This window comes from Mustelus asterias, chromosome 13, assembly GCF_964213995.1.
Source record: "Mustelus asterias chromosome 13, sMusAst1.hap1.1, whole genome shotgun sequence".
Classification (NCBI taxonomy): domain Eukaryota; kingdom Metazoa; phylum Chordata; class Chondrichthyes; order Carcharhiniformes; family Triakidae; genus Mustelus; species Mustelus asterias.
In genome coordinates this window covers 49,367,009-49,381,353 of record NC_135813.1, presented here as the reverse complement: position 1 = coordinate 49,381,353, position 14,345 = coordinate 49,367,009, and the positions used below count along the sequence as shown (strand labels likewise).

The 14,345-nt window shown below is 51.6% G+C and overlaps 1 protein-coding gene across 4 annotated transcripts in view; it reads left to right on the top strand.

The window, feature by feature from the left end:
- The first annotated feature begins 311 nt into the window (after positions 1–311).
- LOC144502602 (rab-like protein 6) overlaps positions 312–14,345 on the top strand; it is a 203,991-nt gene continuing 189,957 nt past the window's right edge. For 2 of the 4 annotated variants that reach the window (XR_013499360.1, XM_078226721.1), the window contains exons 1-2: positions 391–647; positions 10,357–10,491. Coding sequence is in view for 3 of the 4 variants with exons in the window: in XM_078226721.1 (XP_078082847.1) it covers positions 518–647; positions 10,357–10,491 (265 nt within the window). In the remaining variant the exon portion in view is untranslated. Of the gene's footprint in view, positions 648–10,356; positions 10,492–14,345 lie in introns of all 4 variants that reach the window. The other 2 variants (XM_078226722.1, XM_078226723.1) reach the window with 2 other exon arrangements.

Below are 14,345 nucleotides of genomic sequence, written 5' to 3'. Positions count from 1 at the left end.
TGCTCCTGTTTCCGCACAGCATGCTGACTGTGGAAGCAAGTGCGGTGCGGGGGGGGGACAGCGGGCGGGGGGGGACAGCGGGCGGCGCAGGCGCATTGGCGGAGCGAGCGGGCAGCGCAGGCGCGGTGGGGGAGCGAACGGGCGGCGCAGGCGCGGTGGGGGAGCGAACGGGCGGCGCAGGCGCGGTGGGGGAGCGAACGGGCGGCGCAGGCGCGGTGGGGGAGCGAACGGGCGGCGCAGGCGCGGTGGGGGAGCGAACGGGCGGCGCAGGCGCGATGGGGGAGCGAACGGGCGGCGCAGGCGCGGTGGGGGAGCGAACGGGCGGCGCAGGCGCGGTGGGGGAGCGAACGGGCGGCGCAGGCGCGGTGGGGGAGCGAACGGGCGGCGCAGGCGCACTGGCTGCTCTCCCGCCCCTGGAGCCGGGCCTGCCGGGTTGATGTTGCTGTTGTGGCCGCTCAGGCTCCGGCTCCGTCTCCCTGTTGGCGGCTCCTGAGGCGAGGTCGCTTCCCCCGGCGACATGTTTTCGGCACTGAAGAAGCTGGTGGGCACGGAGCAGGTCCCCGGCAGGGAGAAGATCATCCCGGCCGGACTCCAGAGCATGAACCAGAGCCTACAGCGGAGATTCGCCAAAGGAGTTCAGTACAACAGTGAGTATAACCCGGGCAGGGGGTGACGGGGCAGGGGGTGACGGGGCGACAGGGACAGAGGGCGAGGGTGACGAGGTTCAGAGGGTAAGGAGATGGCGCAAAAGACCAAGGGTAACATTTGTCGGGCAAAAGGTAAAGGTGACGGGGTCTAATGGAAAGGGCATTGGGATATTGTGACTGGGGCTGGGACAAAGCATGACAGCTGGGGACCATTGGTCCATCTCTGTCCCTGGCAACAGTGTGAGTCTGATGAGTTGTTGTGAGAAGGAAGGGGGAAGGGGTCATGAAAAGAGAGTACAGGGAATTAGGGAGACAGCTGAGAAGGAGGAAAGCAAAGGTAGTAATCTCAGGATTGCTGCCTGTGCCACAGGAGGGTGAGGGCAGGAATGGAGTGAGGTGGAGGATGAATGTGTGGCTGAGGGACTGGTGCAGGGGGCAGGGATTCAGGTTCCTGGACCATTGGGACCTCTTTAAGGGCAGGTGTGACCTGTACACACAAAACGGGTGGCACTTGAATCCCAGGGGGACCAATATCCTGGCGGGAAGGTTGGCTAAGGCTACTGGGGAGAGGTTAAACTAGATAGGTTGGGGGGAGGGGATCGAGACGAGGTGACTGGGAGCGAGGAAGTTAGCTCGCAAACAGAGAAGGGTTATAGACAGTGCAAGAGGGAGGATGGACGGGGGATAGAGAAGGGGAGAGCTCAGACCAAAGGATTGAGATGTGTTTACTTTAATGCCAGGAGTATAGTGAATAAAGGGGATGAGCTCAGAGCGTGGATCGATGCCTGGAAGTGTGATGTGGTGGCCATTACGGAGACTTGGACCTCTCAGGGACAGGACTGGATACTCCAGGTGCCGGGATTCAGATGTTTCAGGAAGGACAGGGAGGGAGGCAAAAGAGGAGGTGGAGTGGCACTGCTGATCAGGGATAGTGTCACAGCTGTAGAGAAGGTGTATGCTGTGGAGGGATTGTCTACAGAGTCTCTGTGGGTGGAAGTTCGGAGTGGGAAGGGGTTGATCACTTTGCTGGGAGTTTTCTATAGGCCGCCCGATAGTAACAGGGAGGTGGAGGAGCGGATAGGGAAACCGATCCTGGAGAGATGCAGTAATAGCAGAGTTGTTGTGATGGGAGACTTTAATTTCCCAAACATAGTTTGGAATATCCCTAGGGTAAGGGGATTGGATGGGGAGGAGTTCGTTAGGTGTGTTCAGGAGGGTTTCCTGACACAGCATGTGGACAAGCCTACAAGAGGAGAGGCTGTACTTGATCTGATACTGACCAATGAACCTGGACAGGTGTTAGATCTCTGTGGGAGAGCATCTTGGGGATAGCGATCATAATTCTATCTCCTTTATGCTTGCATTGGAAAAAGAGAGGATCAGGCAAGCTAGGAAAGCGTTTATATGGAGTAAGGGGAAATATGAAGACATAAGGCAGCAAATTAGAGGAGTAAATTGGAAGGAGGTATTCTCGGGGAAATGTACTGAAGAGAGATGACAGTTTTTCAAGGAATGTCTGTCTAGAGTTCTACAGGACAACATTCCGAGGAGACAGGGAGGAGTTGGTAGGTTAAAGGAACCGTGGTGCACGAAAGCTGTACGGGACCCAGTCGAGAAGAAAAGGAAAGCGTACAAAAGGTTCAGAGAGCTTGGCAAAGATAGGGATCTGGATGAGTATACGGCTTGTAGGAAGGGACTAAAGAAAGAAATTAGGAGAGCCAGAAGGGGTCACGAGAAGGCGTTGGCAGGTAGGATTAAGGAAAATCCTAAGGCGTTCTATAAATATGTGAAGAGTAAAAGGATGAGACGTGAAGGAATAGGGCCTATAAAAGGTGAAGGCGGGAAAATCTGTACGGAACCAGTAGAAATGGCAGAGGTGCTTAATGAGTATTTTGCCTCGGTTTTCACAGAGGAGAAGGACCTGGGTGGATGTACTGCGGGCTTGTGGTGGACTGAAAAGATTGAGTATGTGGAATTTAACAAAGTGGTTGTGCTGGAATCTTTGAATGGCATCAAGATAGATAAGTCGCCGGGTCCGGATGGGATGTACCCCAGGTTACTGTGGGAGGCAAGGGAAGAGATTGCAGAGCCTCTGGTGATGATCTTTGCGTCGTCGATGGCGACGGGGGAGGTGCCGGAGGATTGCGGATGTGGTTCCTATTCTCAAGAAGGGGAATAGGGATAGCCCAGGAAATTACCGACCGGTGAGTCTAACCTCAGTGGTTGGTAAGCTGATGGAGAAGATCCTGAGGGATAAGATTTATGAGCATTTAGAGAGGTTTAGTATGCTCAAGAATACTCAGCATGGCTTTGTCAAGGGTAGATCGTGCCTCACGAGCCTGGTGGAGTTCTTCGAAAATGTGACTAAACACATTGACGAAGGGAAAGCGGTAGATGTGGTTTATATGGATTTTAGCAAGGCGTTCGATAAGGTCCCCCATGTCTATGTTGTGTGTCTTAGGCTGCACTCCCTTTATGTTTTCCTAAAGAACCTTTTATTGATGTTTTGTTTGCACTTCAGTCCCACGCTCCTGATCTACGGACACCCGGTGCGGAGAGGGGAGGGTCGGGATGGCGACCTCCTCGTGAACCTGTTCCTGGGCCTGGCGAAACGCGCTATTTACCGGTCCAGGCAGCAGGCGATCGAGGGGGCCGTCCATCCTGACTATCTTCCCCTCTACCGCGGCTATGTTCGCGGCCGGGTGTCCCTGGAGAGGGAGCATGCGGTGTCCACGGACGCGGTTGACGCTTTCCGCACCCGCTGGGCACCGCAGGGGTTGGGGTGCGTTATCGACCCTAATAATCACATTTTAATTTGATGGTTTTAAGTTTCCTTTGTACTTTGATTTCTGTTCGGGCTGTTCCCCCTCCTTTTGGGGAGCTGCCCCTTTTACTTTGTCCTGACTTAATCTGAGTTTGTTTATTTGGTTTGACCTAAAAAGAGGGCAAGGCTTCTAGAAAAAGTGAGAGGGCATTGGATCCAAGGGGCTGCTGCCCTGTGGATCTAGAACTGGCTTGATTTCTGTGTCTGTGCCCTGTTTGAGAACAGATATCCACTCCATCTGACGAAGGAGCATTGCTCCGAAAGCTTATGGTATTTGCTACCAAATAAACTTGTTGGACTTTAACCTGGTGTTGTGAGACTTCTTACTGTGCTTGCCCAAAGGAGGCAGAGAGTGGGTATAGATGGGTCTTTTTCTAAATGGAGGTCGGTCACCAGTGGAGTGCCCCAGGGATCTGTTCTGGGACCCTTGCTGTTTGTCATTTTCATAAATGAGTTGGATGAGGAAGTGGAGGGATGGGTTGGTAAGTTTGCCGACGACACGAAGGTTGGTGGGGTTGTGGATAGTCTGGAGGGATGTCAGAAGTTACAGAGGGGCATAGATAGGATGCAAGACTGGGCGGAGAAGTGGCAGATGGACTTCAACCCAGATAAACGCGTAGTGGTCCATTTTGGCAGGTCAAATGGGATGAAGGAGTACAATATAAAGGGAAAGACTCTTAGTACTGTGGAGGATCAGAAGGACCTTGGGGTTCGGGTCCATAGGACTCTAAAATTGGCCCCGCAGGTGGAGGAGGTGGTTAAGGCAGCGTATGGTGTGCTGGCCTTTATCAATCGAGGGATTGAGTTTAGGAGTCCGGGGATAATGATGCAGCTTTATAAGACCCTCGTCAGACCCCACTTTGAGTACTGTGCTCAGTTCTGGTCACCTCATTACAGGAAGGATGTGGAAAAGATTGAAAGGGTGCAGAGGAGATTTACAAGGATGTTGCCTGGATTGAGTGGCATGCCTTATGAGGATAGGCTGAGGGAGCTCGGACTTTTCTCCTTGGAGAGATGTAGGATGAGAGAAGGCCTAATCGAGGTATATAAGATGTAGATAGAGATCGGGTGGACTCTCAGAGGCTTTTTCCCAGGGTGGAAATGGCTGCTACAAGAGGACACAGGTTTAAGGTGCTGGGGGGTAGGTACAGGGGAAATGTTAGGGGGAAGTTTTGCACACAGAGGGTGGTGGGCGAGTGGAATCGGCTGCTGTCAGTGGTGGTGGAGGCAGACTCAATAGGGTCTTTTAAGAGACTCCTGGATGAGTACATGGGACTTAATAGGATGGAAGGTTATAGGTCGGCCTAAAAGGTAGGGATATGTTCGGCACAACTTGTTGGGCCGATGGGCCTGTTTTGTGCTGTAGTTTTTCTATGTTTCTATGTTGTGGTCCTGTAGCAGGGCAGAGATCTGACAGGAGATTCAAACATGAACTTCCTACAAAGATGGGCTTCGATTTGAGAGAACCTTTTATGAAGGAAAAGTAGGTTGGTAATTGGGCAGAAATTTGCAAGGGGTGTTATTTTGAAGAGCGGCTCAATGAGGGGAAATTTGAAGGAGAGGGAGACTGGACCTGAAGAGAGAATTACATTGAAATCCTATTGGGAACAGTGACCATGAGCATTGATTGAGACACTGTTCATTTGAGGAATCAGAAGTTCAGTTGGAGGGAGAGATAGTCTCAACAGAGAAACAGAACCTTAGGTTAGATGGAAGGGCAGATTCTGGAGTGCTACGCTGCTTTCAGAGCCACCATGATAACTTTGGCTGTGACAAAGGTAAACTTTCCCTCCTCACTCTTTTCCACCTCGCTGTAGCCTTTGACATGATTTGACCCACACTGTGATTTGTCCTCCCAACACCTCTCCACTTGGAAGTGTGCGGAAGTGGTCCATTCTTAGCTATCTAATCATAGCCAGGGAATCCCTGCAATGGCTTCTCACCACCACTAACCCCCTCCCACACCCCCACTTGCTCCCTCCCTATCTCTATGATCTCCTCCATCCCTCCAATTCCCCTCAATATCTGCGCTTCCCCAATTCTCAGTTTTCATTGTTCAGTTGCTCTGGAATTCTATCGCACCCTCTCTCTACCTCACATTCCTCTTTTAAATCATTCCTTAAAACTTATCTCTTTGACGAAGCTTTTGGTCTGACCTGATACCATTTTTTGTGACTTTGTGTGAAATTTAGTTTAAAGTTCTTCTGCGAAGCACCTGGGATCTTTTATTATGTTAAAGGTGCAACATAAATACAAGTTGTTGTTGGATACAGGTCTATCACTATAACACTGGGTACACCACATGGGACTCAGCACCACTTTCTCAATGGGTGGTCAGTGATGGACCATGTCACTGATACCCACATCCCATGAACTCATATTTAAAACAAGCTTGTGCCAAGGATTGAAAAGATGAAAATCTAATGCCTGCCTACAGGTACTGAGTTGTCCCTTTGTCCCTCATGTTTCTCTGCCAGGCATCAACAGTCCAGCACTGTGTGTGGATGATGGCCACATATTGGAGAGATTCTGGAGTGGGGGGCAGCTATCTGCCGCATTGCAGCTCTGATACATCTCTTCACCAGTGCCAGATTCCACATCGAAAGGACTGTCTTAAGTAAATGTCTCCACCAATGCGCAGCAATTCATTTAGAAACACACTTGCTTTGATTGCTGAGTTAGTGCAGGCATTCTGAAGGTGACTGGCAGAGCGAAGGCTTCATCAGCAGTCTGTGTGGACTTGCACAACCAGTACAACACATAAAACAAAGACTGGACGCACAGTACTGTATCCCTGAATATAGAGCGGAAAGATCCACTGGCTAACTCTAATCCTTACCCCACCAGTACTGTACCCCAGTGTTATACAGTGGCAGACCCATCCCCACTAGAACATAGAACATAGAACATTACAGCGCAGAACAGGCCCTTCGGCCCACGATGTTGCACCGACCAGTTAAAAAAAAAACTGTGACTAGTACTGTACCCCAGTGTTATACAGTGACAGACCCATCCCCACTAGTACTGTACCCCAGTGTTATACAGTGACAGACCCATCCCCACTAGTACTGTACCCCAGTGTTATACAGTGACAGACCCATCCCCACTAGTACTGTACCCCAGTGTTATACAGTGACAGACCCGTCCCCACCAGTACTATACTGCACTGTTATATAGTGACAGACCCATCCCCACTAGTACTGTACCCCAGTGTTATACAGTGACAGACCCATCCCCACTAGTACTGTACCCCAGTGTTATACAGTGACAGACCTGTCCCCACCAGTATTGTACAGCAGTGTTATACAGTGACAGACCTGTCCCCACCAGTACTATACCCCAGTGTTATACAGTGACAGACCCATCCCCACTAGTACTGTACCCCAGTGTTATACAGTGACAGACCTGTCCCCACCAGTATTGTACAGCAGTGTTATACAGTGACAGACCTGTCCCCACCAGTACTATACCCCAGTGTTATACAGTGACAGACCCATCCCCACTAGTACTGTACCCCAGTGTTATACAGTGACAGACCTGTCCCCACCAGTATTGTACAGCAGTGTTATACAGTGACAGACCTGTCCCCACCAGTACTATACCCCAGTGTTATACAGTGACAGACCCATCCCCACTAGTACTGTACCCCAGTGTTATACAGTGACAGACCCATCCCCACTAGTACTATACCCCAGTGTTATACAGTGACAGACCCATCCCCACTAGTACTGTACCCCAGTGTTATACAGTGACAGACCTGTCCCCACCAGTATTGTACAGCAGTGTTATACAGTGACAGACCTGTCCCCACCAGTACTATACCCCAGTGTTATACAGTGACAGACCCATCCCCACTAGTACTGTACCCCAGTGTTATACAGTGACAGACCCGTCCCCACCAGTACTATACTGCACTGTTATATAGTCATGATGTGGAGATGCCGGCGTTGGACTGGGGTAAACACAGTAAGAAGTTTAACAACACCAGGTTAAAGTCCAACAGGTTTATTGACAGATCCGTCCCCACAAGTATTTTGTACCGCAGTGTTATACAGTGACAGACCTGTCCCCACCAGTACTGTACTGCGGTGTTATATAGTGACAGACCCATCCCCACTAGTACTGTACCGCAGTGTTATACAGTGACAGACCCGTCCCCACCAGTATTGTACAGCAGTGTTATACAGTGACAGATCCGTCCCCACCAGTATTGTACAGCAGTGTTATACAGTGACAGACCCATCCCCACCAGCACTATACTGCACTGTTATACAGCGAAAGACCGGTCTCCACCAGTATTGTACCCCAGTGTTATTCAGTGACAGACGCTTCCCCACCAGTGCTGTACCCCAGTGTTATACAGATGCAGACCCATCCCCACTAGTACTGTACCCCAATGTCATACAGTGACAGACCCATCCCCACTAGTACTGTACCCCAATGTCATACAGTGACAGACCCATCCCCACCAGTACTGTACCCCAGTGTTAGACAGTTATCGACCCGTCCCCACCAGTACTGTACACCAGTGTTATACAGTGACACACCCGTCCCCACCAGTACTGTACCGCAGTGTTATAGTGACAGACCCATCCCCCTAGTACTGTACCCCAGTGTTATACAGTTACAGACCCGTCCCCACCAGTAATGTATCCCAGTGTTATTCCGTGACAGACCAGTCCGCAACAGTACTGTAACCCAGATTTGATGTTTTCAGCTCAAGCTGTGATGAATGATTTAACAGTGCGTGTATATTAGGAGCAGGTTAAAGTGTAATTTTCTCAGCCCGTGTGTGTATATAGATGGCAAAGGTGTCTGAGAGGTTGCAGAATCTTGCAGGGATCGCTGGAAGCTGGTATTGTAATTAACAGAAGCATATTCAGACGATGGCAGCTTTCAGTTTGTGTGTCAGCTGCCTGTACTGAGCTGAACATCAGCAACAGTTTACATGAACTCTTTGTATACTGCCTTTGAATGATCTGCAGCGAGTGGAATGGCACTCTTGAAAAAAACACTCCCTTCCTGTCTCCCCTCCTGTCTCCCCTCATCCCCTGTGCCTGCTGTTCAACTGATGTTTGGGCTCAAGTGTCAATCAAGTTAAACAATCTGATATTTCCCTTGTGATGGATGCTGCTGACTTTAGAGGCTGGATTTCTACATGGGTGTTCAGTGAGGTGTTGTGAGTGACAGTGCGGTAAACTATTTGCTGTAACGGAATTGTTGGGGAGTGTTGTGTTCTTCAACTGTCTCCATTTCCCTTACACCACAGAACTGTAGAATATTTACTGCACAGAAGGAGGCCATTCAGTCCATCTTGTCCATGCCAGCCTGAGGACACCCAGGTGCCCTTTCTAATCCCACCTTCCTGCACCAGGTCCATAGCCCTGTAGCTTATAGCACTTAAGGTGCAGATCGAGGTACGTTTTAAACGAGTTTAGAATCTCTGTCCCACCACCAACTCGGGCAGCGAATTCCAGACACCCACCACCCCGGGTAAAAAAGTTCTTCCCCATGTCCCCCCCTACACCGTCTGCTACTTATCTTGAATCTATGTCCCCGGTTCTAGAACTCTCCAGCAAGGGAAACTATTTTATACTGCCCACTCTATCTCTTCCCCTCATAATTTTGTACACCTTTATCAAGTCACCCCTCAGCCACCTTTGTTCCAAGGAAAATAACCCCAAGCTCTCCAATCTCTCCACATAGTTACACCAGGTTATAGTCCAACAGGTTTATTAGAAATCACAAGCTTTCGGAGCAGTATTCCTTCATCAGGTGACTTCACCTGACTGGAGGAGGGAGGGTCTTCATGACTTCACTTGTAACAGCGTTCCATTCGCAAGGGCAGCCATCGGCCATTACCCTTTGTTTCCTGTTACCAAGCCAACTTTTTAGGGATTATGGGGAGCGGGCGGGTAAGTGGAACTAAACCACTATCAGATCAGCCATGATCTTATTGAATGGCGGGGCAGGCTCGAGGGGCTAGATGGCCGACTCCTGCTCCTATTTCTTATGTTCTTATCCAATTTGCCACATTACCCTGTATCCCGTGGGCTTTTACTTTTTGACCAATCTGCCTGTGGGACCTTGTTAAACGCCTCACTAAAATCCATGTACACAACATCCACTGCACTACCCTCATCGATCCTCCTTGTCACTTCAAATAATTCAATCAAGTTTGAGAGGCAAGGTCTTTAGCAAATCCATGCTGACCATCCCCGACTGGTCCATATCTTTCGACATGACAGTTAATCTTAAATCTCAGGATTGATTCGACTAAATTGCCCACCACTGATGTAAGACTAACTGGCCTATAATTGTTTGGCATTTCCTTTTTAAACAATGGAATTACATTTGCATTTCTCCAATTGTCCGGTACCTCCCCTGTATCTAGCGAGGATTGGAAAATCGTCCTCAGCGCATCTGCCATCTCCTTTAGCAGTCTCGGAAACAATCTATTTGATCCTGGTGACTTATCAACTTTCAACACTTTGAATATTTTCTCTCTCTTTTGGATTATCCTATCCAATATCTGTGTTCCTCCCGGAATACTAAATCTGCATCATCCCTTTCCTATGTAAACACGGAGACAAAATATTCATTTAAAACCCTTCCCAAGCTCCCGATTCCGGTGATCAAGCCCTTTGATTGGTCAGAGATTTCTGGTGATCAAATGTTGTAATTGGTCAGAGATCCTAGGTGACCAAACCCCCTGGTCAGAGATTGGCATTGACCAAACTCATTGCTCTGGCTCTTCACTTTGATTTCCTCGGATGGGCTAGGATGTTCCATTGTGCAGTGTGTGGGAAACAGAACTGAAACAACTGGAGAATTAATGATTTTCTAACATGTTTGTGAATCTTTCTGGCATTTCTTTTTTCTTAGTGAAAATCCTGATTCGAGGTGACAGAAACACAGGGAAGACAACGCTATGGCACAGACTGCAGGGAAAGAAGTTTGTGGAACAATACATTCCAACTCAGGAAATCCAGGTCACCAGCATTCACTGGAGCTATAAAAGTAAGTTTCATAGAACAGGAAGAATTAAACATTGAACAAAAAGCTACCTGGTCAGAATTGGGTGCAGTCAGTGAGTGCCTGTGGAGAGCACCGATAACAACGCTTCAGCTATCAACCTTTGTCAACGGTTTTCAGGATTAAATCGTTTGTGTTTCATAGCAAAGTGGAATTGGAGTAATTTGAGCCCAGGAGTGGAATAAATCCATGTACAGTGATAACATTGCCTTCTCCGTTTCACTTTGCGATCATGAAGTAGTCAGTATCTGGATATCAGTATCTTTGTATATTATGCAGCAAGACCCCGCCCCCATCACACTGGGATCAGATGTTGCTGAGGCCAGAGAATGAGTGCATCAGTGTCAACAAATAGAGTAAAGCTCCCTCTACACTGTCTCCATCAAACACTCCCAGGACAGGTACAACACGGGGTTAGATACAGAGTAAAGCTCCCTCTACACTGTCTCCATCAAACACTCCCAGGACAGGTACAGCACGGGGTTAGATACAGAGTAAAGCTCCCTCTACACTGTCTCCATCAAACACTCCCAGGACAGGTACAGCACGGGGTTAGATACAGAGTAAAGCTCCCTCTACACTGTCTCCATCAAACACTCCCAGGACAGGTACAGCACGGGGTTAGATACAGAGTAAAGCTCCCTCTACACTGTCTCCATCAAACACTCCCAGGACAGGTACAGCACGGGGTTAGATACAGAGTAAAGCTCCCTCTACACTGTCTCCATCAAACACTCCCAGGACAGGTACAGCACGGGGTTAGATACAGAGTAAAGCTCCCTCTACACTGTCTCCATCAAACACTCCCAGGACAGGTACAGCACGGGGTTAGATACAGAGTAAAGCTCCCTCTACACTGTCTCCATCAAACACTCCCAGGACAGGTACAGCACGGGGTTAGATACAGAGTAAAGCTCCCTCTACACTGTCTCCATCAAACACTCCCAGGACAGGTACAGCACGGGGTTAGATACAGAGTAAAGCTCCCTCTACACTGTCTCTATCAAACACTCCCAGGACAGGTACAGCACGGGGTTAGATACAGAGTAAAGCTCCCTCTACACTGACCCCATCAAAGACTCCCAGGACAGGTGCAGCACAGGGTTAGATACAGAGTAAAGCTCCCTCTACACTGACCCCATCAAAGACTCCCAGAACAGGTACAGCACAGGGTTAGATACAGATGTAGGGGCCTGAAAAAAAAAGGCCAAATACCGTGAACAGATACTGTTTGAGTGATGTAAGCTAAGCCAATCCATTTTCTAGAGAGCTGCACTTTAAGCCAATCAGATTACTTGGGGGGGAAGAGAAAAAGAAAAACGGCGGCACGGTAGCACAGTGGTTAGCACTGCTGCTTCACAGCTCCAGGGACCTGGGTTCGATTCCCGGCTCGGGTCACTGTCTGTGTGGAGTTTGCACATTCTCCTCGTGTGTGCGTGGGTTTCCTCCGGGTGCTCCGGTTTCCTCCCACAGTCCAAAGATGTGCGGGTTAGGTTGATTGGCCATGCTAAAAAAAAAATTGCCCCTTAGTGTCCTGGGATGCGTAGATTAGAGGGATCAGCGGGTAAAATATATGGGGGTAGGGCCTGGGTGGGATTGTGGTCGGTGCAGACTCGATGGGCCGAATGGCCTCTTTCTGTACTGTAGGGTTTCTATGATTTCTATGATTTCCCCTAGTTAGGTACAGAGTACAGCTCCCTCTACATTGTCCCCATCAAGCACTCCCAAGGCAGGTACAGCATGGGGTTAGATGCAGAGTAAAGTTCCATCTAAACTGTTCCCATCAAACACTCCCAGGGCAGGTACAGTTTAAGTTGGATTCAGAGTAAAGACCCTAATTTTTGTCTATCCAAAGATAGTGAGTCAAAAGATGTAGAAGCTGTGGGCTGGCACAGTAAGGCTTTTAAATGACCCCTTGTATACTGATGTATAACCTCTGTTGTTAAACATGTCATTACAGGAAATGATTAGTCTTGGCAAATCATTCGAAATATGCATCTGTTTACCTTGCTTCCAATAATGGTCCATTTTCATTATTGCATACAGGGTGAATTTCAGTTGGAATACTTTCCGATTGCTGCTTCGATATTGATCTGTCAAATGTTGCACGCACAGGCAATCTCTGGATGCAATCACTTGAGTTAACAGTTTTCAGTGCCAGATATTACTGCTGTTTAATTGATGACAGCATTGCTGTATTATAGTTAATGGAAATGATCTGACAGAACCCATTTATTTTCCCCTTTCTGGCCACTGGTGTCAACTGGTCTGTGACATTCACTGAGCTGCTGCAAAACCCATCAGCTTCTTTGAGATTTTCCTCCCGAGTGTTATTCTTGCTCGTGTTCACAAACATTAAAAAGAATTGAATTGCGCTCTGCTTCCTGAGTTGACTGTCCCATATTTTATTGTTGAGTTAACTGAACACAGCAGCACAGATACTGCTGACCTCAGGAACTTCAACTGGGTGAGGGGGTATCAGTGACGCTGGCACCCGGGGCTCGGTCGCTCTGTGGCGCCCGGGGCTCGGTCGCTGTGTGGCACTCGGGGCTCGGTCGCTGTGTGGCGCCCGGGGCTCGGTCGCTCTGTGACGCCCGGGGCTCGGTCGCTCTGTGGCGCCCGGGGCTCGGTCGCTGTGTGGCACTCGGGGCTCGGTCGCTGTGTGGCACTCGGGGCTCGGTCGCTCTGTGACACCCGGGGCTCGGTCGCTCTGTGACGCCCGGGGCTCGGTCGCTCTGTGGCACTCGGGGCTCGGTCGCTGTGTGGCACCCGGGGCTCGGTCGCTGTGTGACGCCCGGGGCTCGGTCGCTCTGTGGCACCCGGGGCTCGGTCGCTGTGTGGCACCCGGGGCTCGGTCGCTGTGTGGTGCCCGGGGCTCGGTCGCTGTGTGGCGCCCGGGGCTCGGTCGCTGTGTGGCGCCCGGGGCTCGGTCGCTCTGTGACGCCCGGGGCTCGGTCGCTCTGTGACGCCGGTGCCCGGGGCTTGGTCGCTGTGTGGCACCCGGGGCTCGGTCGCTGTGTGGCGCCCGGGGCTCGGTCGCTGTGTGGCACCCGGGGCTCGGTCGCTGTGTGGCACCCGGGGCTCGGTCGCTGTGTGGCACCCGGGGCTCGGTCGCTGTGTGGCGCCCGGGGCTCGGTCGCTGTGTGGTGCCCGGGGCTCGGTCGCTGTGTGGCGCCCGGGGCTCGGTCGCTGTGTGGCACCCGGGGCTCGGTCGCTGTGTGGTGCCCGGGGCCCGGTGGCTGTGTGGCGCCCGGGGCTCGGTCGCTGTGTGACACCCGGGGCTCGGTCGCTGTGTGGTGCCCGGGGCTCGGTCGCTGTGTGGCGCCCGGGGCTCGGTCGCTGTGTGGTGCCCGGGGCTCGGTCGCTGTGTGGCGCCCGGGGCTCGGTCGCTGTGTGGCACCCGGGGCTCGGTCGCTGTGTGGCACCCGGGGCTCGGTCGCTGTGTGGCACCCGGGGCTCGGTCGCTGTGTGGTGCCCGGGGCTCGGTCGCTGTGTGGCGCCCGGGGCTCGGTCGCTCTGTGACGCCCGGGGCTCGGTCGCTGTGTGGTGCCCGGGGCTCGGTCGCTGTGTGGTGCCCGGGGCTCGGTCGCTGTGTGGCACCCGGGGCTCGGTCGCTGTGTGGTGCCCGGGGCTCGGTCGCTGTGTGGCGCCCGGGGCTCGGTCGCTCTGTGGCGCCCGGGGCTCGGTCGCTGTGTGGCGCCCGGGGCTCGGTCGCTGTGTGGCACCCGGGGCTCGGTCGCTGTGTGGCGCCCGGGGCTCGGTCGCTGTGTGGTGCCCGGGGCTCGGTCGCTGTGTGGCGCCCGGGGCTCGGTCGCTGTGTGGTGCCCGGGGCTCGGTCG